A 23,795-nucleotide genomic window follows, 5' to 3' on the forward strand; every position below is an offset into this window, starting at 1 on the left:
TCGGGGGCCACGTATTCCGTGTATCAGCCAATCCCGTGACTTCGAGCTGCAGTATTTCTGGCCCCGCCCCCTCCCCGCGCCACATCCGGTCCAACCCCCTCCCCCACAACCTGCGCTGCAGCTGCGGAGCCGCGTGAGTGAATGAATGAATGGGAGGAGTGAGGGGGGAAGGTGAGGGTGGAGGGGTGAGGGTGGAGGGGGGAGGGGTGAGGGGGGAGGGGTGAGGGGGGAAGGTGAGGGTGGAGGGGTGAGGGTGGAGGGGGGAGGGGTGAGGGGGGAGGGGTGAGGGGGGAAGGTGAGGGGGGAAGGTGAGGGGGGAAGGTGAGGGGTGAGGACGGGGGACGGGGCAGTGGCGTTGTAAGGGGTGGGAGGGAGAGTGGAAGAAACAGAGAAAATATGTGCAGGATGAGGCCGTTCGGCCTTTCGAGCCAGCACCGCCATTCAATGAATGTGATCCCGGTTGATCATCTCAATTCAGTTCCCGCTCCGGTTTTCCCCCCCATAATCCCTTGATTCCTTTAGCACCAAGAGATAAATCTAACTCTCTCTTGAACAGTGATCCGGCCTCCACTGCCTCTGTGGCAGAGAATACCACAGATTCACAACTCTCTGGGTGAAAAAGTTTTTCCTCATCTCAGTCCTAAATGGCCTCCCCCTTATTCGCCATCATGACCTGTGGCCTCTGGTTCTTGGCTCCCCCAACATCGGGAACATGTTTCCTGCATCTAGCGTGTCCAATCCCTTAAGAATGTTATATGTTTCTATAAGATAACGTCACGTTCTTCTAAATTCCAGTGAATATAAGCCCAGTCGACCCATTCTTTCATCCTATGTCAGTCTCGCCATCCCAGGAATTAACCTGGTGAACTGTTGCTGCAGTCCCTCAGCAACTGTCCTTCCACTGTCCTTCCTCGAATTAGGGAGAGGGAGGGGGGAGAGGTGGGGGAGTGGCGGCTTAGAAGTTGGGAGTGGTTGATCTGGGGAAGTGAGGAGGTGAAAGGGGCGGGAAGGTGTGGCATTGTGGTGAGGGCGACGGTGGGAGGGGGGAGGGGGAAGATGAAGGTCGGGTGAGAGGAGTGGGATTATGCGGCTGGGGAGATGGGACGTGGGGTAGAGTGGTGAAGGGGAGGTGAGGCTGCACTTGGAACAAAGGATCGTTGGTGAGAATGTGGGAGGTCGTGACCCACGGAGGTGGGGGTGAGGGGTCTGACGTCTGCTCTCCCCTGCAGGCTACCCCAGGTGGGAGTCCCCACTGGAGGCCCGGCTACAGTATGGGGGTGTCGTTTAGGTGGGGGTGAGGGGTCTGACGTCTGCTCTCTCCCACAGGCTGCCTGCAGGGAAGTGACGGCCCCATGGCTGAGGAAGGAGATCTCCCCCTTCGTGTCACCAGCGCGGCGCTGAGGAGCGTGGTGAGCGGTCGCCATGCCGACCACTACGGGAGGGTGGTGGACTTTGTGGACGTTGTTTGGCAACAGGCGTCAAGCCTCATCACTTACCAACATTACCTCAAGCTCACCCTTGCCTTTAAAGCCAAGGTACCGTCAGCCCCTGCCAGTGCCCGGGGAGAGGGTGGGGAGTGGGGAGAGGGTGGGGAACGGGGAGATGGTGGGGAGCGGGGAGATGGTGGGGAGCGGGGAGATGGTGGGGAGCGGGGAGACGGTGTGGAATAGGGAGCGGGGAGAGGGTGGGGAGAGGGGAGAGGGTGGGGTGTAGGTAGAGGGTGGGGAGCGGGGAGAGGGTGGGGAGAAGGTGGAGTGGGGAGAGGGTTGAAGTTGGCGACCTTGTTCTTCACGGAGCTCCATTCCCACACTTTGCCGCTCTGCTCCCGAGCCTACTCGCTGTCCTGTGTGTGTCTCCTTCATGCACAGCGCTGATCAATGATACACTGAGGCCAGAAGCTGGGCCTGGAGAGGTGAGGGCCATCACTGATGTTCTCTACCACCCCCTGGCTACAAGGTTGGTCTCACACCCCTGGGTAACTGCCTGGTCTCCCCCTGAAAACCTCAGACTGTGCGTGGAGTTTGCAACATGAGCAAAACATGAAGTGGTGGAGGAACTCAGCAGGTCAGGCAGCATCTGTGGAGGGGATGGACAGGTAATGTTTTGGATCAGGACCCTTCAGACTGATGGAGTAGGAGGAAAACATTGCAACAGAGGTGGGGTCAGGATAAAGCCTGATAAGTGACAGGTCTGAAGATTGGTCCCAACATGAAATGCTGCCTGTCCCCTCCCCCCACAGATGCTGAGTTCCTCCACCACTTTGTATTTTACACCGTATTCTGTGTCTGCAATTCCCTGTGTGTGATGTTTGTGAATGATGAGGTGGGAGACTAATGGGTTTGTACTCTGTCCCCGTGCAGCTGGTCATGGAGATGTTCGTGAGGCAGTGCAGCCTGTTGGACATCCTGCAGACCCTCGACAAATACTTCCCCCCACAGTCTTCAGCCGATCCCCGGGCGGTATGTAGCTGTGTACCCCTCCTGTGGTGGGGTGACCCTGCGCACACACACCCTCCCTCCCCACCCCCCCCACAACCACATGCACTCACCCACCCCAGACCCTGTACACCCCCATCCCCGACCCTGTACACCCCCCACCCCCTGACCTTATACACCCATTCCCCAACCCCAACCCTGTACACCCCCACCCCCGACCCTGTACACCCCCCCCGACCCTGTACACTCCATTAGGGACAGGGTGGAGGTCAAGAGGATTTAGATGTCATGTGGGATAGGCAGCATCTCTGGAGAAAGGGAGTAGCTGACTGAGAGTCTGGGTAGAGGGAGTCTGGAGATATGGAGGGGGAAGGTGTGAAAACGGCAGATCAAAGCAGATGCTGAAAAGGAAATGTAGAATGGTTCATTATTGGCTGAGGTGACAAGGAGACCTACAACGGCTGGGGACGGGGTGATCACACTTGGGATGGGGGGTAACAGATGAGTAATGGCTGGGGACGGGGGGAAATAACAGCTGGGGAGGAGGGTAACGGCGGCGGGGGTTAAGGCTGGGGATGGAGGGGGGGGTAATGGTTGGGGAGGGGTAACCTCTGTGTGTGTGTGTGTCCCCAGTCCAGGACGGAGGTGGTGAAGGAGCAGCAGTGTCGGCTGCAGTTCCGCCGCCTGGTTCTGCGGCTGGTACGAGACGGGGCTTACCGTCACCACTTCCTGCAGGTGAGTGGGGAGGGGGGGCACTGTACCCTGGGGAGGGACGGCAGTCTCAGGGGGAACCCCACCAGCTCTGAAGGCTGGTGTAGGGTGTGTGTTGTGTGTGTCACGGGGATATGTGCATATGATGTGTGTGTGTTGTGGGCGTGTGTGTGTGAGGGGGGTGGGGTATGTGTGGCAATTACATAAGTTCACAACTTGTAGGAGCGCAATCAGACCATTAAGGGCCTGTCCCACGAGCATGCGACTGCATGCGTCTAGCGCGACCTAACGTGGTCGCTTGAGCCATACGGCCTCGCGGGGCTGGTCCTACTTCGATCGCCGGAGCCGTATGGAGTTGTGCGGAGCTGGTCCCGACATCGCGCGGGGCTCCGAAAAACTGGTGCTGTCCAAAAATTCCGCACGGCAACGGCCTGCCGGCCCGCAGCCGCATTGAGGCCGTATGCACCGCCTCGACGGGCGTGCGCAACGTCTTGATGCCGTACGCAGCGTCTTGACGCCATATGCCTAGCGCGAACTTCCCGCGGACTTCGCTCGAACTTCACGTCAACTTGTACGGGATCACTCGACCTCCGCGCGGCCCCCGCTTCCGGTTTGGTCGCGCTTGCCGCATGCTCGGCCTTTAGGCCCATGTAGTCTACTTGATCATGGCTGATCTATCTGTCCCTTCTAACCCCATTCTCGTGCCTTCTCCCCATAACCCCAGACACCCGTACTAATCAAGAGTCTGTCAAACTCCACCACATAAATACCCGTGTCCTTGGCCTCCACAGATGTGTGTAACCTCCAGTGCAGGGTGATTGTGGTGGGCTGGGTAGCTGTGTGTGGTGGGCTGTGTAGCTGTGTGTGGTGGGTTGGGTAGCTGTGTGTGGTGGGCTGTGTAGCTGTGTGTGGTGGGCTGTGTAGCTGTGTGTGGTGGGCTGTGTAGCTGTGTGTGGTGGGCTGTGTAGCTGTGTGTGGTGGGTTGGGTAGCTGTGTGTGATGGGCTGTGTAGCTGTATGTGGTGGGCTGGGTAGCTGTGTGTGGTGGGTTGGGTAGCTGTGTGTGGTGGGCTGTGTAGCTGTGTGTGGTGGGCTGGGTAGCTGTGTGTGGTGGGTTGTGTGGGTAGCTGGGTGTGGTGGGTTGTGTGGGTAGCTGTGTGTGCTGGGCTGGGAAGCTGTGTGTGGTGGGCTGTGTAGCTGTGTGTGGTGGGCTGTGTAGCTGTGTGTGGTGGGCTGGGAAGCTGTGTGTGGTGGGCTGTAGCTGTGTGTGGTGGGCTGGGTAGCTGTGTGTGGTGGGCTGGGTAGCTGTGTGTGGTGGGTTGGGTAGCTGTGTGGTGGGTTGGGTAGCTGTGTGTGGTGGGCTGGGTGTGGTGGGCTGGGTAGCTGGGTGTGGTGGGCTGGGTAGCTGTGTGTGGTGGGTTGGGTAGCTGTGTGTGGTGGGTTGGGTAGCTGTGTGTGGTGGGCTGGGTAGCTGGGTGTGGTGGGCTGGGTGTGGTGAGCTGGGTGTGGTGGGCTGTGTAGCTGTGTGGTGGGCTGGATAGCTGTGTGGTGGGCTGGGTGTGGTGGGCTGGGTAGCTGTGTGTGGTGGGCTGTGTAGCTGTGTGTGGTGGGCTGGGTGTGGTGGGCTGGGTAGCTGGGCGTGGTGGGCTGGGTAGCTGGGTGTGGTGGGCTGGGTGTGGTGGGCTGTGTAGCTGTGTGTGGTGGGCTGGGTGTGGTGGGCTGGGTAGCTGGGCGTGGTGGTCTGGGTAGCTGGGTGTGGTGGGCTTGGTGTGGTGGGCTGTGTAGCTGTGTGGTGGGTTGGGTAGCTGTGTGTGGTGGGCTGGGTGTGGTGGACTGGGTAGCTGTGTGTGGTGGGCTGGGTAGCTGTGTGTGGTGGGCTGGGTAGCTGGGTGTGGTGGGCTGGGTAGCTGTGTGTGTGAGGGAGGAGGTTGTATTCTTCCCGGTGTGGAGGGGTGGGTTCTGACGGGGGTGGAGGTGGGTTTGAGGAGGGGGGTGGGTTCTGACGGTGCTGGGTGGGGGTAGTAGGGGGTCTATGTCGGGGAATTGGGCTGAGGGTAGTTTGTGTCGGGGGAAGGGGTTTGACCTGCTCTGTCTCACAGGGCGATGTGGAGCAGGAGTTTGGTGCCCTGTTCATGGCCGCTGCCCAGGCACTGCTCTGGGAGTTCCTGGAGAGGATCGAGAACATCCTGCCGCCCCTCCGCATTGAGCAGGTAACCCCCGCTCCCCCCCCCCTCACCCCAGGACCTCCCTCCTCACTCCCCCTCTTGTACAACACTTCTATAAGCTCACCCTCCTGCGCTCCAAGAAATGCAGTCTCAGCCTGTTCAGCCTCTAGCTTTTGCTCAGGCCTTCAAGTCCTGGGAATATCCTCGTAAATCTTGTATGTACCCTTTCCAGCTTGACAACATCTTTCCTGTAACATCTTATAACCATATAACCATATAACCATATAACAATTACAGCACGGAAACAGGCCATCTCGACCCCTCTAGTCCGTGCCGAACACATAATCTCCCCTAGTCCCATATACCTGCGCTCAGACCATAACCCTCCATTCCTTTCCCATCCATATAACTATCCAATTTATTTTTAAATGATAAAAACGAACCTGCCTCCACCACCTTCACTGGAAGCTCATTCCACACAGCTACCACTCTCTGAGTAAAGAAGTTCCCCCTCATGTTACCCCTAAACTTCAGTCCCTTAATTCTCAAGTCATGTCCCCTTGTTTGAATCTTCCCTACTCTCAGTGGGAAAAGCTTTTCCACGTCAACTCTGTCTATCCCTCTCATCATTTTAAAAACCTCTATCAAGTCCCCCCAGAACTGGACACAATACTGTAAATGCTGTCTCACCAACGTCTTATACAACTGCAACGTGACCTCCCAACTTCTATACTCAATACTCTGGCTGATAAAGTCTAATGCCCTCCATAATGTTTGGGACAAAGATCCATCATTTATTTATTTGCCTCTGTACTCCACAATTTGACGTATGTAATAAAAAACATCAAATATAACCATATAACCATATAACAATTACAGCACGGAAACAGGCCATCTCAGCCCTACAAGTCCGTGCCGAACAACTTTTTTCCCTTAGTCCCACCTGCCTGCACTCATACCATAACCCTCCATTCCCTTCTCATCCATATGCCTATCCAATTTATTTTTAAATGATACCAACGAACCTGCCTCCACCACTTCCACTGGAAGCTCATTCCACACCGCTACCACTCTCTGAGTAAAGAAGTTCCCCCTCATGTTACCCCTAAACTTCTGTCCCTTAATTCTGTGGTTAAAGTGCACATTGTCAGATTTTAATAAAGGCCATTTTTATACATTTTGGTTTCACCATGTAGAAATTACAGCTGTGTTTATACATAGGCCCCCCATTTCAGGGCACCATAATATTTGGGACACAGCAATGTCATGTAAATGAAAGTAGTCATGTTTAGTATTTTGTTGCATATCCTTTGCATGCAATGACTGCTTGAAGTCTGCGATTCATGGACATCACCAGTTGCTGGGTGTCTTCTCTGGTGATGCTCTGCCAGGCCTGTATTGCAGCCATCTTTAGCTTATGCTTGTTTTGGGGGCTAGTCGCCTTCAGTTTTCTCTTCAGCATATAAAAGGCATACTCAGTTGGGTTCAGATCGGGTGATTGACTTGGCCATGCAATAATTGACCATTTGTGTTGCTTTAGCAGCATGTTTAGGATCATTGTCTTGCTGTAGAATGAACCATCTGCCAATGAGTTTTGAGGCATTTGTTTGAACTTGAGCAGATAGGATGTGTCTATACATTTCAGAATTATTTATGCTACTACCATCAGCAGTTGTATCATCAATGAAGATAAGTGAGCCAGTACCTTCAGCAGCCATACATGCCCAGGCCATAACACCCCCACCACCGTATTTCACAGATGAGGTGGTATGCTTTGGATCTTGGGCTGTTCCTTCTCTCCTCCATACTTTGCTCTTGTCATCACTCTGATATAAGCTAATCTTCGTCTCATCTGTCCACAATACTTTTTTCCAGAACTTCTTGGCAAACTGTAAGCTGACCATCCTATTTTTGTGGCTAACCAGTGGTTTACATCTTGCAGTGTAGCCTCTATATTTCTGTTCATGAAGTCTTCTGTGGACAGTGGTCATTGACAAATCCACACCTGACTCCTGAAGAGTGTTTGTGATCTGTCGGATAGGTGTTTGGGGATTTTTCTTTATTATAGAGAGAATGATTCTGTCATCAGCTGTGGCGGTCTTTCTTGGCCTGCCAGTCCCTTTGCGATTAGTAAGCTCACCAGTGCTCTCTTTCTTCTTAATCATGTTCCAAACAGCTGATTTTGGTCAGCCTAAGGTTTGGCTGATGTCTCTAACAGTTTTATTCTTGTATCTCAGTCTCAGGCTTCTTTGACTTTCATTGGTACAACTTTGGTCCTCATGTTGATAAACAGCAATAAAAGTTTCCAAAGGTGATGGAAAGACTGGAGGAAAGACTAGGTGCTGAGAGCTCTCTTATACCTGCATTATGGAGGCAATTAAACACACCTGATCAATTACAAACACATGTGAAGCCATGTGTCCCAAACATTATGGTGCCCTGAAATGAGGGGACGATGTATAAATACTGCTGTGATTTCTACATGGTGAAACCAAAATGTATAAAAATGGTCTTTACTAAAATCTGACAATGTGCACTTTGGCCACATGTGATTATTTCTATTTGCAAATCTCAACCTGTGGAGCACAGAGGCAAATAAATAAAGGGCGGGTCTTTGTCACAAACATTGTGGAGGGCACTGCACGTGTGATGCCACATTGAACGAACTATGTACCTGTACTCCTAGATCCCTCTGCCCAGAGTCGTACCATTCACTGTCTAGGTCGTGCCCATATTAGTGCACCAACAATACAACATTTCACATTTCTTTGTATTAAATTCCATCAACCTCCATCGCTTAGGGGTGAGCCCACTGATCTTTTAATCCAGGGGTTAAGGGACTGAAGTTTAGGGGTAACATGAGGGGGAACTTCTTTACTCAGAGAGTGGTAGCTGTGTGGAATGAGCTTCCAGTGAAGGTGGTGGAGGCAGGTTCGTTTTTATCATTTAAAAATAAATTGGATAGTTATATGGATGGGAAAGGAATGGATGGTTATGGTCTGAGCGCAGGTATATGGGACGAGGGGAGATTATGTGTTCGGCACGGATTAGAAGGGTCGAGATGGCCTGTTTCCGTGCTGTAAATTGTTATATGTTATATGGTTATATGGGGTCATGAGTTCAAATCTCACTGGGGCCTGTTGGAATTTTTCTTGAGGTTGGACGGGAAAGTTTAAAAGTGATGCGTGGGTCAGATATTTAATGGATAGGACAGGTTTGGAGGGTTTGGACCAAACGCGGGCAGTTGGGACTAATGTAGTTGCCGCATGTTGGCCGGTGTGGGCAAGTTGGGACATGTTGGCCGAAGGGCCTGTTTCCCTACTATCACACTATGACTAACAATTCCTCAGCCCTTCTGCCAAACCCATCAGGTTCCTTTGGTAGTTTTTGACAACAATGCCTATAGTGTCCTATGTAAACCTACACATGTCTCGTACATCCTCATCCAAATCACTGATGTAGATGACAAACAGCAATGGGCCCAGCACCGAACCTTGAGCACACCACTAGTCACAAGCCTTGAAAGCAACCTTCCGGCATCATAAGAATAGACACAAAGTGCCGGCGTAACTCAGCAGGTCAGGCAGCATCTCTGAAATTTGGTGACATTTGGGTTGGGATCAGAGTCTGAAGACCTGAAACATCGCCTATCCATGTCTGCCAGAAATGCTAGAAAGACACTAAAAACTGGTAACTCAGCGGGCCAGGACAAGGAATGGGTGACGTTTTGAGTCAAGACTCCTCCAGAGATGCTGCCTGACCCGCTGAGGTACTCCAGCACTTAGTGTCTCTCTTTGGTGTAAACCAGCATCTGCAGTTCCTGTTTACTACTTCCACCATCACCCTCTGCTTCCTTCGATGAAGCCAATGTTCTCCCCACTCGGTTACCTCTCCCTGGATCCTGCGCGATCGAACCTTCCAGCAGCGCCCCACACGGAACCTTGACCTCTCTCCCCTTCTCCCGGTGACAGACCCGGGCCGGTTCCATGGACACAGGCAGCATCTCCCCGGACAAGCAACCCCTTGCAGATTGCAGCCGGACCCTTCCTGACCGCCTCCTCCATCCACCGCAGCAGCGGCAGCAGCACCGGAGCGGTGAGTGCTGGTGGGGGGGGGGGGGGGGGGGGGGGAGGGAGGGACAACGGGGTAGTTGGGGACGGGGTGTGACGGGGCTGGGGGGCTAAGAGGGGGCACGAGGTGCGGCCGCCGGGGGGGGGGGGGGGGGCTGGTGATGCGACGGGGGTCTCCCTCGCCCGGGACTGAAGACTGAAATGCCGCCTTGTGTTCCAGGGAACAATGGAAGCGCCAGCGAGACGGACCCGGAGCGCGGAGTGGCGCCGCCGGGTAGCCGGTGCCTGGCGTCCTCGATGGGGAGCGGGGAGAGGCGACTGGCTCGGAGCTCCCCGGGAGGCGGCGGTGGGGAGGCTCGGCCACGCAGTCCCCGGTCTCCGGTCTTCTCCTCCTTTCACTTTGACCAGTGGTCGGATGAGGAACCGGGGCGCTGTCCGCCGCTGCCCCGATCCCCCCCGGATCCCCTGCAGTCCCAGCGGGCGGAATCCCTCCCAGCCGGAGCTGCCACCGTCTGTGACCAGCGCGGCCGCTCAGGAGCCGGTCGTGCCGGGACATCCAGGGGCCCAGGCACCGCGGGCCGAGGGTCGAGGTCACTTGGCAGGCTGACGCACCTGGGCCTCGACCTCCAGCGCTTGTCCAGCGCCCCGGTGCCGCGGGAGGTTGGGGAGCAGCTCGCCCGTTGCCCGCAGTTCCAACCCACGGTTCTCTTGGTGCGACTGAGCGACGGGCAGAGGCCCCAGGGGGACACCGCTCCAGCGGGCAGAGACCAGCAGCACCGCCCCACAGCAGTGCGTGGGGGGCCGGTGTATATGGGAATGGAGAGTGAGGAGGGAAGCCTGCTGTGGGGCGAGTCCCCGCTGTCTGACCCCAGCGACAACGATTATTACCCTTTCTGTAGCCAGGATGTGGCGCAAGTCCACTGGTTGTGGCGGAACAGCCTCGGACAGTTTACCACAAGATACCGCCATGTGGATGGGAACCCGGACTAACGCCACCTCCCAGCGTAGGGCATCGCCACCGTTACACTGCGGGGTAGAGGGCGCGGGACCGTGGTCGGTGCTACAACAAACACCTCCCTCCTCCCGGCAGCTTTCCGCCCGCCCGCCTGCTCATAGCTGGGGCTGTGATCCCGCAGCACCATGGCCATCCTCGCATCATTTCATCTTCACTGGGAGGGTTGGGGGTGGGGGTTGTGGATCATTTCTCCAGTAACTTTGAATCTCAACTCTGGCAACGTCCGAGACATGTGGAACAGCAGGTGCTGGAGGAACTCCGCGGGTCGGGCAGCATCTGTGGAGGGAATGTACAGACGACGCTTCTGGACGAGCCTGAATCCCTCCGGCGGTGGGAGGTTTAGGAACTTTCTCCGGCCTGGTGAATCATGTCGACTGTCCGCGCCTCCCTCGTCTCTCCTCTGCCCCTCATCTCCCCCCAGCGGACTCTCCCCGAACATGGATGTTCACCTCGGTGAGAGCGGTGAAGAAGTTCACGAGTGGAGGAACACTTTGCTCTGGGCCTGGCAGGGTCAGTTATGGGACAAATACAGGCTCGTCTCTGCAGTATTTGAACATATTGAACATGACTATTGTAACTATGTTTGCAATAAATTATTTTGATTTACCATTGCCCACGTTACAATTCTGCGCAACGTCACCTCTTGGCTCACTAACTGCTCGCCACCTGTCCTGTAAAGATCAGTTTGTTGACAGATCTATCCCGGTCAGTATCAGGTGGGAGGTTCAGCAGCACCCGCCCACGGCCTGGCATCAATATTCACTTCCCACCGACTTAACCAACCAGCTCGCCTTCATTGGTCGGGGGTGTTGAAAATAAGTTAGGAACTGGTGCAGCAGCTGTAGGAAAGTTTGGTTAAACCACATTTGGTCAATCGATATTTTTAAGACAGGGAAAGGTAGTTTCTTGATTAGCACGGGTGTTATGGGTAGAAGGCATTGAGGGAGAGATAGATCAGCCATGATTGAATGGCGGAGTAGACTTGATGGGCCGAATGGACTAATTCTGCTCCTATCACCCCTGATTTTATTTGGAGTATTGTGGTGTAATTTTGGTCGTGGCATATGGCATCATTTATATTTAGTCACCTCATTACAGGAAGGTTGTAGGGGCTTTGGTGAGAATGCAGAAGAGATTCTTTGGGATGGGTTGAAGGGTGTGTTGGTATCAGGCGCACAGAGGAAACTAGAGATACCCAGTGTAAAGTTTGCCTTATTCGGAATGAAAGGGATCACTGGGGCCTGTTGGCATTACACAGCTGAGGTCTAAACAAGGGGGATGGGGTGGAGGGCCAGGGGCAGACCGAGAAGTGTTCCTTCATCTGTAATCTTGGGGGCTGTGCCACACTCACTACGCCGGCGTCCACTGGTGGGCTGGAGGGAGGCCTGTGGACTGGACGGTATATAATGTAACCCAGTTTTTAAGAAAGGTGGGAGAGAGAAAACGGAATCATAGACCAGTTATCCTTACATCAGTAGTGGGGAAGATGCTTGAATCGATTATTAAAGATGTTATAGCATTGCATTTGGAAAGCAGTGACAGGATCGGTCAAAGTCAGCATGGATTTATGAAGGGGAAATCATGCTTGACTAATCTGGAATTATTTGAGTTTAGTGTGCAAAATTAGAGCACATGGTAATTGGTATTGTAGGGTATTGACATGGATAGAGAACTGATTGGCAGATAGGAAACAGTAGTAATCAACGGGTCCTTTGCAGAATGACAGGCAAGTGACTCGTGGGGTGCTGCAAGGCTCAGTGCTGGGACCCCAGTTATTTACAATATATATATATTAACGAATGAGACTAAGGAATTAAATGTAACATCTCCAAGTTTGCGGATGACACAAAGCTGGGTGGCAGAGTGAGCTATGAGGCCGCAGGGTGACTTGGATAGGTTGGGTGAGTGGGCAGATGCAGTATAATGTGGATAAATGTGAGGTTATCCACTTAGGTGGCAAGAACAAGAAGGCAGATTATTATCAGAATCGTGTCAGATTAGGAAAAGGGGAGGTGCAACAATAGACCAATCCTGCTAAATGCAATGGGCTGACATGTTTTACGCAACGGAGCGGCACGTGGGCCTTTTTTTCATCCATTTCCGTAACCGGACCCGACCCGACTCGCAGTGTAATCAACGTTGCGGGGGAGCAGTTTGTTGCGGGGGAACAAATTAAAATTCTGAAAATGAGGAGAAGATTTTTACCAAATAACTTTTATTTTTAGGAGGATGTTTCCGTAACCGGCTTCCGTCTCCGCATTAGTGTCTTTGCTCCGCAATGGGACCTTTGGTGCGGAGACGGAAGCTGGTTACGGAAATGGGGCTGAAAATTACCCATGAATCTACCCATCACCGTACTACGTCTTTTTCGTCGAGTGATCTAGTTCGCTATAGGATCTTTGGTTGAGAGGTCACGGTGCATGCTGGGGGTTGAGGGGTCATGTGGTCACACTGTGGGTCACGCTGGGGGTGAGGGGTCATGTGGTCACACTGGGTCACGCTGGCGGTGAGGGGTCATGTGGTCACGCTGGGGGTGAGGGGTCATGTGGTCACACTGGGTCACGCTGGGGGTGAGGGGTCATGTGGTCACACTGTGGGTCACGCTGGGGGTGAGGGGTCATGTGGTCTCACTGGGGGGTCACGCTGGGGGTGAGGGGTCATAGGGTCATGCTGGGGGTGAGGGGTCATGCTGGGGGTGAGGGGTCATGTGGTCATGCTGGGGGTGAGGGGTCATGTGGTCACGCTGGGGGTGAGGGGTCATGTGGTCACACTGGGGGTGTGGGGTCATGTGGTCTCACGGGGTCACGCTGGGGGTGAGGGGTCATAGGGTCATGCTGGGGGTGAGGGGTCACGCTGGATGCAATCCGTTGTCGCCGCCGCCGCCCTATGGGGACCAGGTTCCCGCTGACAGACAGCCGGCTCCACCAATAGGCGCAGACGTCGCGGCCAATCGGGGAAACGTATTCCATGTATCAGCCAATCCCGTGACCAAAGATACTACCGGTCCCGCCCCTCCCTGCGCCACATCCGGCCCCGCCCCCTCCTGGCGCCACATCCGGCCCCGCCCCCTCCACCATGGCCTGCGCTGCAGCTGCGGAGCCGTGAATGAGTGAGTGAGGCCGGGGGAGTGAGGGTGGGGGGGGAAGGTGAGGGGTGAGGGGTGAGGGGTGAGGGGGGAAGGTGAGGGGTGAGGGGGGAAGGTGAGGGGTGAGGGGGGAAGGTGAGGGGTGAGGACGGGGGACGAGGCAGTGGCGTTGAAAGGGGTGGGAGGGAGAGTGGAGGAAACGGACAAATATGTGCAGGATGAGGCCGTTCGGCCTTTCGAGCCAGCACCGCCATTCAATGAATGTGATCCCGGCTGATCATCTCAATTCAGTTCCCGCTCCGGTTTCCCCCCCATATCCCTTGATTCCTTTAGCACCAAGAGATAAATCTAATTCTCTCTTGAACAGTGATCCGGCCTCCACTGCCTCTGTGGCAGAGAATACCACAGATTCACAACTCTCTGGGTGAAAAAGTTTTTCCTCATCTCAGTCCTAAATGGCCTCCCCCTTATTCGCCATCATGACCTGTGGCCTCTGGTTCTTGGCTCCCCCAACATCGGGAACATGTTTCCTGCATCTAAGGTGTCCAATCCCTTAAGAATTTTACACTGCCCTCCATAATGTTTGGGATAAAGACACTTTATTTAATTATTTGCCTCTCTATTCCACAATTTGAGATTTGTAATAGAAAAATAAAATCACTTGGTTAAAGTGCACATTGTCAGATTTTAATAAAGGCCATTTTTATACATTTTGGTTTCACCATGTAGAAATTACAGCAGTGTTTGTACATAGACCCCCATTTCAGGGCAACATAATGTTTGCAACACAGCAATGTCATGTAAATGAAACTAGTCAAGTTTAGTATTTTGTTCCATATCCTTTGCATGCAATGACTGCTTGAAGTCTGCGATTCATGGACATCACCAGTTGCTGGGTGTCTTCTCTGGTGATGCTCTGCCAGACCTGTATTGCAGCCATCTTTAGCTTATGCTTGTTTTGGGGACTAGTCCCCTTCAGTTTTCTCTTCAGCATATAAAAGGCATGCTCATTGGGTTCAGATCGGGTGCAAGAGTAATTCAGTAGGTCAGGCAGCATCTCTGACCTTGGGTCGATAGTGACGTTTCGGGTTGGGGCCTTTAGAGTCTGAAGACCTGAAACATCGCCTATCCATGTCCGCCAGAGATGCTAAATAGACACTAAAAGCTGGAGTAACTCAGCGGGCCAGGCAGCATCTCTGGGGACAAGGAATGGGTGTCGTTTCGAGTCAAGACTCTTCCAGAGATGCTGCCTGACCCGCTGAGGTACTCCAGCACTTAGTGTTTATCTTTGGTGTAAACCAGCATCTGCAGTTCCTGTTTACTACTTCCACCATCACCCTCTGCTTCCTTCGATGAAGCCAATGTTCTCCCCTCTCGGTCTGAAGAAGGGTTTCGGCCTGAAACGTCACCTATTTCCTTCGCTCCATAGATGCTGCTGCACCCGCTGAGTTTCTCCAGCATTTTTGTGTACCTTACCTCTCCCTGGATCCTGCGCGATCGAACCTTCCAGCAGCGCCCCACACGGAACCTTGACCTCTCTCCCCTTCTCCCGGTGACAGACCCGGGCCGGTTCCATGGACACAGGCAGCCTCTCCCCGGACAAGCAACCCCTTGCAGATTGCAGCCGGACCCTTCCTGACCGCCTCCTCCACCCACCGCAGCAGCGGCAGCAGCACCGGAGCGGTGAGTGCCGGGGGGAGAGAGGGGTGGGACAACGGGGTAGTTGAGGAGGGGGTGTGACGGGGCTGGGGGGCTAAGAGGGGGCACGAGGTGCGGCCATGGGGGGGCTGTTGATGCGGCGGGGGTCTCCCTCCCCCGGGTCGCCCGGGACTGAGGACTGAAATGCCGCCTTGTGTTCCAGGGAACAATGGAAGCGCCAGCGAGACGGAGCCGGAGCCGGAGCGCGGAGTGGCGCCGCCGGGTAGCCGGTGCCTGGCATCCTGGATGATGGGGAGCGGGGAGAGGCGACTGGCTCGGAGCTCCCCGGGAGGCGGCGGTGGGGAGGCTCGGCCACGCAGTCCCCGGTCTCCGGTCTTCTCCTCCTTTCACTTTGACCAGTGTTCGGATGAGGAACCGGGGCGCTGTCCGCCGCTGCCCCGATCCCCCCCGGATCCCCTGCAGTCCCAGCGGGCGGAATCCCTCCCAGCCGGAGCTGCCACCGTCTGTGACCAGCGCGGCCGCTCAGGAGCCGGTCGTGCCGGGACATCCAGGGGCCCAGGCACCGGGGGGCGAGGGTCGGGCGGACCGGGGCCTCGACCTCCAGCGCTTGTCCAGCGCCCCGGTGCCGCAGGAGGTTGGGGAGCAGCTCGCCCATTGCCCGCAGTTCCAGCCTCCAGCGGGCAGAGACCGGCAGCGCCGCCCCACAGCAGCGCGTCGCTGGAGCCTGCGGCTGAAGGACGGTGGCGGCGGCAGCGGCGGTCGGGCCGGCGTGTACGGGAACGGAAGGCGAGGAGGGAAGCCCGCTGTGGGGCGAGACCCCACGGTCCGACCCCAGCGACCACGATTATTACCCCTTCTGTAGCCAGTACGCGGCGCGGAGGAACAGCCTCAGCCTCGTGGCCGGGAAGCCGGACTAACGCCGCCGCCCAGCGCAGGGCAGCCCGGGCATCGCCACCGTTACACTGCGGGGTAGAGGGCGCGGGACCGTGGTCGGTGCTACAACAAACACCTCCCTCTTCCCGGCAGCTTTCCACCCGCCCGCCTGCTCATAGCTGGGGCTGTGATCCCGCAGCACCCTGGCCATCCTCGCCTCATTTCATCTTCACTGGGAGGGTTGGGGGTGGGGGTGGGGGTTGTGGATCATTTCTCCAGTAACTTTGAATCTCAACTCTGGCAACGTCCGAGACATGTGGAACAGCAGGTGCTGGAGGAACTCCGCGGGTCGGGCAGCATCTGTGGAAGGAATGTACAGACGACACTTCTGGTCGAGCCTGAATGGGACAAGAGCTGTATCAACGGCTCCACCTGTGGGCTTGAAGCTGGTGGATTTGAGTTTTGGGATGTCGGCTGGAGGCCGTGTCCGGGAGCCGGTCCGGCGGTGGGAGGTTTAGGAACTTTCTCCGGCCTGGTGAATCTTGTCGACTGTCCGCGCCTCCCTCGTCTCTCCTCTGCCTCTCATCTCCCCCCAGCGGACTCTCCCCGAACATGGATGTTCACCTCGGTGAGAGCGGTGAAGAAGTTCACGAGTGGAGGAACACTTTGCTCTGGGCCTGGCAGGGTCAGTTATGGGACAAATACAGGCTCGTCTCTGCAGTATTTGAACATATTGAACATGACTATTGTAACTATGTTTGCAATAAATTATTTTGATTTACCATTGCCCACGTTACAATTCTGCGCAACGTCACCTCTTGGCTCACTAACTGCTCGCCACCTGTCCTGTAAAGATCAGTTTGTTGACAGATCTATCCCGGTCAGTATCAGGTGGGAGGTTCAGCAGCACCCGCCCACGGCCTGGCATCAATATTCACTTCCCACCGACTTAACCAACCAGCTCGCCTTCATTGGTCGGGGGTGTTGAAAATAAGTTAGGAACTGGTGCAGCAGCTGTAGGAAAGTTTGGTTAAACCACATTTGGTCAATCGATATTTTTAAGGCAGGGCAAGGTAGTTTATTGATTAGAACGGGTGTTATGGGTAGAAGGCAATGAGGGAGAGATAGATCAGCCATGATTGAATGGCGGAGTAGACTTGATGGGCCGAATGGACTAATTCTGCTCCTATCACCCCTGATTTTATTTGGAGTATTGTGTAATTTTGGTCGTGGCATATGGCACCATTTATATTTAGTCACCTCATTACAGGAAGGTTGTAGGGGCTTTGGTGAGAATGCAGAAGAGATTCATTGGGATGGGTTGAAGGGTCTGTTGGTATCAGGCGCACAGAAGAAACTAGAGATACCCAGTGTAAAGTTTGCCTTATTCGGAATGAAAGGGATCACTGGGGCCTGTTGGCATTACACAGCTGAGGTCTAAACAAGGGGGATGGGGTGGAGGGCTAGGGGCAGACCGAGAAGTGTTCCTTCATCTGTAACCTTGGGGGCTGTGCCACACTCACTACGCCGGCGTCCACTGGTGGGCTGGAGGGAGGCCTGTGGACTGGACGGTATATAATGTAACCCAGTTTTTAAGAAAGGTGGGAGAGAGAAAACGGAATCATAGACCAGTTATCCTTACATCAGTAGTGGGGAAGATGCTTGAATCGATTATTAAAGATGTTATAGCATTGCATTTGGAAAGCAGTGACAGGATCGGTCAAAGTCAGCATGGATTTATGAAGGGGAAATCATGCTTGACTAATCTGGAATTATTTGAGGATGTAACAAGTAGAATGGATAAGGGAGAGCCAGTGGATGCGGTGTTTGGACTTTCAAAAAGCCTTTGACAAGGTCCAACACAAGAGTTTAGTGTGCAAAATTAGAGCACATGGGAATGGGGGTAGGGTATTGACATGGATAGAGAACTGATTGGCAGATAGGAAACAGTAGTAATCAACGGGTCCTTTGCAGAATGGCAGGCAAGTGACTCGTGGGGTGCTGCAAGGCTCAGTGCTGGGACCCCAGTTATTTACAATATATATATTAACGAATGAGACTAAGGAATTAAATGTAACATCTCCAAGTTTGCGGATGACACAAAGCTGGGTGGCAGAGTGAGCTATGAGGCCGCAGGGTGACTTGGATAGGTTGGGTGAGTGGGCAGATGCAGTATAATGTGGATAAATGTGAGGTTATCCACTTAGGTGGCAAGAACTGATTGGCAGATAGGAAGCAAAGAGTAGGAATTAACGGGTCCTTTTCGGAATGGCTGGCAGTGACTAGTAGGGTGTTGCAAGACCGAGTGCTGGGTCCCCAGTTATTTACAACATAAACAATTTAGGCCAGGGAATTAAATGTAACTTTTCCAAGTTTGCGGATGACACAAAGCTGGGTGGCAGAGTGAGCTGTGAGGACGATGCTATGAGGCCGCAGGGTGACTTGGTTAGGTTGGTTGAGTGGGCAGATGCAGTACAATGTGGACAAATGTGAGATTATCCATTTAGGTGGCAAGAACAAGAAGGCAGATTATTGTCTGAATTATGTCAGATTTCGTAAATGGGAGGTGCAACGGGATCTAGGGGTCCTTGTACAGCAGTCGCTGAAAGTATGCATGCAGGTGCAGCAGGCAGTGAAGAAAGCAAAAAGTTGGTCTTCATAGCGAGAGGATTTGAGTTTAGGAGCAAAGAGGTCGTCCTGTCGTACAGGGCCCTGGTGAGACTGCAGCTGGAGTATTGTGTGCAGTTTTGGTCTCCTAATTGAGGATGGACATTCCTGCTATTAAGGGAGTGCGCCGTAAATTCACCAGGTTAATTCCCGGGATGCCGGGACTGACATACGATGAAAGAATGGACCGACTGGGCTTGTATTCACTTGAATTTGGAAGGATGACAGGTGATCTTATAGAAGCATATATATTTTTAAAGGGATTGGACAGGCTAAATGCAGGAAAAATGTTCCCCATGTTGGGGGAGTCCAGAACCAGGGGGTCACAGGTTCAAGTTCAAGTGAGTTTATTGTCATGTGTCCCTGATAGGACAATGAAATTCTTGCTTTGCTTCAGCACACAGAACATCGTATGCATTTACTACAGGTTAGGTCAGTTAGGACTGAGACGAGGAAAAACGTTTTCACCCAGAGTTGTAAATTTGTGGAATTCTCTGTCACAGAATTCAATGTTCAAGAGAGTTAGATTTAGCTCTTAGGACTAACAGAACCAAGGTATATGGGGAGAAAGCACGAATGGGGTACTGATTTTGGATGATCAGCCATGATCATATTGAATGGCGGTGCTGGCTCGAATGGCATACTCCTCGCATATTTTCTATGGAGCTGGATGTGTTTGTGACCCACACTAGTTCACGGAAAAACACATTTATTCAAAGAATCACAGGCACAGGGCGAGACAATCAGGAGTATCCTCGAACAGGTTGGAGATCAAGGCGCGATTGGCAGAAACTGCTCTGGTGACCAGCGGCTCTGCCCTCGACATGGTCTCTGTGGTCCCCGAGTCGTTCCCACTCGGTCAGGCTAGGACCTCCCCAGCAGCAACTTTCCGACTGGGGAATCTACCGGCACAACCCTCGGTAATTCAGCATGTCGGTGGGCAAACTGCTGGAAGAATGGCCCCCAGGTCCGGCCTGGGGGAAACCAATCCTCGAGGGAGCGAATAGCACCATCCCAATCTCAACAGCCTCAACTCAAAGCTGAATTGAGCTCTGATGCCCGACAAGGTAATCTGTGGTCACAAGCAGTGGTGTGGGTAGCATCAGGTGGGACAAGCAACATGTGAGACAGGCAGTAATTTCCGCTGCAAGCCCAACCACCTCCCCTTGCACCGTCCCCGTCGCCCATAACCTTGGCCAGAAACCCAAGACATACACACGCGCAGAAAGACACACAGTAGACAGGCTGGCTATCCAGTGAAGTGATTCTCTGTCTCCCGCGTCTACAAGGACACGGGGAGTGTGAGGGAACTCTCCCCTGCCCAGAGGAGTACAGCGCCGTCATGCAAGCTGCTGAACAGACAGGATAGCTCTGATTCAATCAGCAATCACATTAGGGCAGGTCTCACCTGCAAAATCTAGCATTAGATGTTTAACCAAGGGTGAATCTGCCTAGAGACCGCTGGTTGGATCATTGCAAGGTAACGATGTAAACTCCCAGCTCAGTAACTCGGCCATCTCTCTTCCCCACCGTGCATCTCAGTAACCCACCTATTGCCCTTGGGTCCAATGCTGCTGAACACACAGTTCCTGCAGACTCACTCTCTCTCACACACACACACTGCAGGCAGGTCCAATTAAACCGATGACGGCAGGAGCATTGGCACTAGCTGAGACCATTCCAGTATCGGTGCGAGTATACGATAATTGTTAACCCATCAAGCCACTGCTTGTCAGTAGCAAATATCCAATGAGACATCCCCAAAACAGCATTGGCAAACCATCAGCTCGGCTTCACAGATGAGGACGGAACAGACGGTATTGGGCCCAGTGCTTAGAAAGGCTCAAAACATGAAGACAGTAATGCTTGTAAACGTCTGCATCAGAGGGGAAGATGAACTTCACGAGGCAGTGACATAGCTCGATAAGTGGAGACAGACTTCAGTCCTGGGCCCAGTACACTGGAGTGGCGCGGGGCTGGAGTCGACGGCAGGAGCTGAGGACTAGTCCTTGTACAAACTCCATTTTGTGGAGACCATCAGTTGATCAGGATTTGTGCTGAGCGGCTAATTCGGACCATTCCCGGCCCCCACATTGCGACGATGGGTCAGAGGCAGGGATCCCTGCGGCAGGCGGGCCAGGGTTGATTCGTGCAGCAGTAACTGGGCCAACGTTCGTGTGTTCCTCCCTCTGGGCAAGTGCCATTAGGCCAGCTCCAGTGGGAGCAGCGTGGGACCATGGGCAGCGAGGGACTGGGATGTCCCGCAGTGCAGCAGCCCGGCTACAAGGGGGCAGTGCTGGAGTGTAGCCGCTGCAGCACCGACAGCTGAGGCCGTGTCAGCAACGTCACATCACGCTGCCAGCAGGTGAACAATGAACAGTTGTGCGAGTGGGGCTGTAAAGTAGGTCAGACACGTTGCACCACTGCCCCGAGTAACCGTAGCAACCACAGCGACCACCGTGCCAAGGACAGCAGCTCCACAGACGACGGCTCGGTCACTCCCTCATTCCAGCGCCTTCTGCTCGATGTGTTCGCACAGCAACTTGTACTGCTCTGCAAACCCAAACACAACATGTGGTTAGTGAGTGACCCCCGGGGTCAGACACAGAGTGAAGCTCCATCTACACTGTCCCATCACACAATCTCAGCGTCAGACAGAGTGAAGCTCTCAAGGTCGGATGCAGAGTGGCACTGCTCCGATGGCTGAGAGGTTTCAAAGTAACTTTTAAAAGGTTTCGTCAAAGGGAGAGGGACAAGCAGTGAGATTTCAAAGATTAACACAACGTCGGACTGCGGGGCTTTTCTTTTTAAAGGATTTCTCCATTTAGTGAGGAATTCCAGCGCTTTTCTGGAGTGCAGTAGGAGCGGCAGTGGTTGGCGGATTGCCTGGGCCGGATTTACGTATAAGCTTGACAAGCTTAAGCTTAGGGCCTCGAGATCTAGGGGGGGGGCTCGCAGAGCTGGATTTACCACTAGCCTAGGGCCTCGAAATCTATGCGGCCTCCGGCCAAGGCAGAACACCTGCCGTTCAACTCTGGGCGGGCCTCCCTCTCTATCTGTCAATCTCCGTCTCCGCCCGCCATCCGTGTCCGGGCCGCCGGGCTCCGCTCGCTCCTCATCCGCCGGCACGGCCGGCCGCCTTGCACATGCGCATTGCTGCGGCCTGCACGTCCTCCCCCTGCACATGCACACAACCACCGCCAGCACATCATCGGCCGCCCTACGCATGCGCACTGCCACGGCAACGGCAACTGGTCGGCGCTGGTCACTTTCTCCTTCGCTTTGAATTGTGGGAGATCTGGCCGCCATTGCTGTCCGGTCGCCGCCTCGCCGCGACCGTTGAAAACCAACGCGGAATCACTCCCTGACCCTGGATCTGGAGTAACTCCCGGGAGTAACTCTTGCTTCTGGTTTCCTGGTCCTCCATAAATATTCTAAATGGAATTTAAACTGGAGGTGGTGGAGGGCTGAACAGTCTATTGCATTTTATCTGTTTATTTAATGTGTATATATATTGTCTATGGTATATGGTACACAGGGACACTGGAGGCGGTGGGGGGTCGAGTGCATTGTAGATAAAGATGCCACCATTATATTATAATGATTGCCTGATGTAATGTGACTATTGAAAGTTTTTGTACCTTCTGTACAATTTTGGTCGCCTAATTATAGGAAGGATGTCAACAAAATAGAGAGAGTACAGAGGCGATTTACTAGAATGTTGCCTGGGTTTCAGCAACTAAGTTACAGAGAAAGGTTGAACAAGTTAGGGCTTTATTCTTTGGAGCGCAGAAGGTTAAGGGGGGACTTGATAGAGGTTTTTAAAATGATGAGAGGGATAGACAGAGTTGACGTGGAAAAGCTTTTCCCACTGAGAGTAGGGAAGATTCAAACAAGGGGACATGACTTGAGAATTAAGGGACTGAAGTTTAGGGGTAACATGAGGGGGAACTTCTTTACTCAGAGAGTGGTAGCTGTGTGGAATGAGCTTCCAGTGAAGGTGGTGGAGGCAGGTTCGTTTTTATCATTTAAAAATAAATTGGATAGTTATATGGATGGGAAAGGAATGGAGGGTTATGGTCTGAGCGCAGGTATATGGGACTAGGGGAGATTATGTGTTCGGCACGGACTAGAGGGGTCGAGATGGCCTGTTTCCGTGCTGTAATTGTTATATGGTTATATGGTTCTGGTACACTGTAGATTGCAATTACTGAATAAAGTCCTTGTGAGGAAAAAGAGTGAAGCTCCCTCGACACTGTCTGACCCTAGTAGTGTGTGATGGGACTGCGTGACTCACACAGCCTCTCTGATGGGAGTTCCCTCGACACTGTCCCATCAGACAGGCTGTGTGAGTCGGTGCCCATGGACAGTCTGACTCCTGGCCTTTGCCACCCCTCACGGCTGATCAAACTCGTGTGCTCACCTTGATTCAGGTTCCCAATCACCGACTGCTTCTTCAGGAAGTTGGTGCAGAGCTCCTTGCTCAGCCCGAACTCCAACATGTTGTATGTGAAAGTCCTAGGGTCAAACAGGGTTAGGGTTAGGGTTAGGGTTAGGGTTAGCATTCATTCCAGCCACTGTAGCGCGTCCCTTATACATGCGCACAGACGCAATCGCCCGCACCCCTTCCGCTCTCCCGACAAACCCGCTCCCCGTAAAGCCACTTCCACACTCCCCACAGAGCCGCTCCCGCTCTCCGGCCTTACCCAAGCTGGCCAAAGGCGATGTTCTCGTCAAAGCGATGTGTGTCGTCTCTCTCCTCCGGGGTCATGTGGCACCACTTCTCCCTGCAGACAGTCACAAATTAACCACCTTTACCCGGGCCACGCCCCCATGAGCGGTGTGTTGGGGAGTGCAGGGCGATGATCACCAGTACCCAACCTCACGCCGGCACTGCGGCAGCCTGTCTCCCAGGGGGCGCACGAGTCGGTGCGGTGTCAGTGCAGGAACCGCCCGCAATGTACCCCCTACACCGTGATCCACCCACTTGCGAGAGCGGAGTAGACGGGGGGGGGGGGGGGGGGAGAAGGGGCCGGGGGTTGGGGAGATATTGTCAAGCTTGAAAGGGTTCAGTGAAATTTATGAGGATGTTGCCAGGACTAGAGAGTGTGAGCTA

The 23,795-nt window shown here is 53.9% G+C and overlaps 2 protein-coding genes across 3 annotated transcripts in view; one reads left to right on the plus strand and one right to left on the minus strand.

Moving 5' to 3' along the window:
- The first annotated feature begins 98 nt into the window (after window positions 1-98).
- tinf2 (TERF1 interacting nuclear factor 2) lies at window positions 99-16,793 on the plus strand. 2 transcript variants are annotated; one of them, XM_033035595.1, is made up of 8 exons: window positions 99-153; window positions 1,327-1,535; window positions 2,361-2,459; window positions 3,069-3,170; window positions 5,245-5,355; window positions 9,282-9,405; window positions 9,601-10,361; window positions 16,048-16,793. In XM_033035595.1, exons 1-8 carry the CDS (start codon window positions 150-152, stop codon window positions 16,054-16,056), a joined length of 1,419 nt encoding a protein of 472 aa, XP_032891486.1. In that variant the 5' UTR covers window positions 99-149; the 3' UTR covers window positions 16,057-16,793. The 2 variants fall into 2 exon arrangements, with proteins under 2 accessions (XP_032891486.1, XP_032891487.1); XM_033035596.1 differs by lacking the exon at window positions 16,048-16,793 and having other exon boundaries at window positions 9,601-11,002.
- A 2,578-nt stretch (window positions 16,794-19,371) lies between these two features.
- The window catches only part of kiaa0513 (KIAA0513 ortholog), a 59,394-nt gene continuing 54,970 nt past the window's right edge, over window positions 19,372-23,795 (minus strand). Inside the window, exons 10-12 of the mRNA XM_033035597.1 lie at window positions 23,386-23,466; window positions 23,103-23,197; window positions 19,372-21,232 (exon numbers count right to left, since the gene is read on the minus strand). Of these exons, the coding sequence (XP_032891488.1) occupies window positions 21,183-21,232; window positions 23,103-23,197; window positions 23,386-23,466 (226 nt within the window). The 3' untranslated portion in view covers window positions 19,372-21,182. The remainder of the gene's footprint in view (window positions 21,233-23,102; window positions 23,198-23,385; window positions 23,467-23,795) is intronic.

Source organism: Amblyraja radiata, chromosome 17 (assembly GCF_010909765.2).
Source record: "Amblyraja radiata isolate CabotCenter1 chromosome 17, sAmbRad1.1.pri, whole genome shotgun sequence".
Classification (NCBI taxonomy): domain Eukaryota; kingdom Metazoa; phylum Chordata; class Chondrichthyes; order Rajiformes; family Rajidae; genus Amblyraja; species Amblyraja radiata.

Bases quoted from the DNA above. Each gene is read 5' to 3' on its own strand.
- tinf2 (XM_033035595.1), top strand. The intron at 1,536-2,360 runs GTACCGTCAGCC...GTCCCCGTGCAG, and splicing joins CCCTTGCCTTTAAAGCCAAG to CTGGTCATGGAGATGTTCGT. The intron at 5,356-9,281 runs GTAACCCCCGCT...TCCCGGTGACAG, and splicing joins CGCCCCTCCGCATTGAGCAG to ACCCGGGCCGGTTCCATGGA.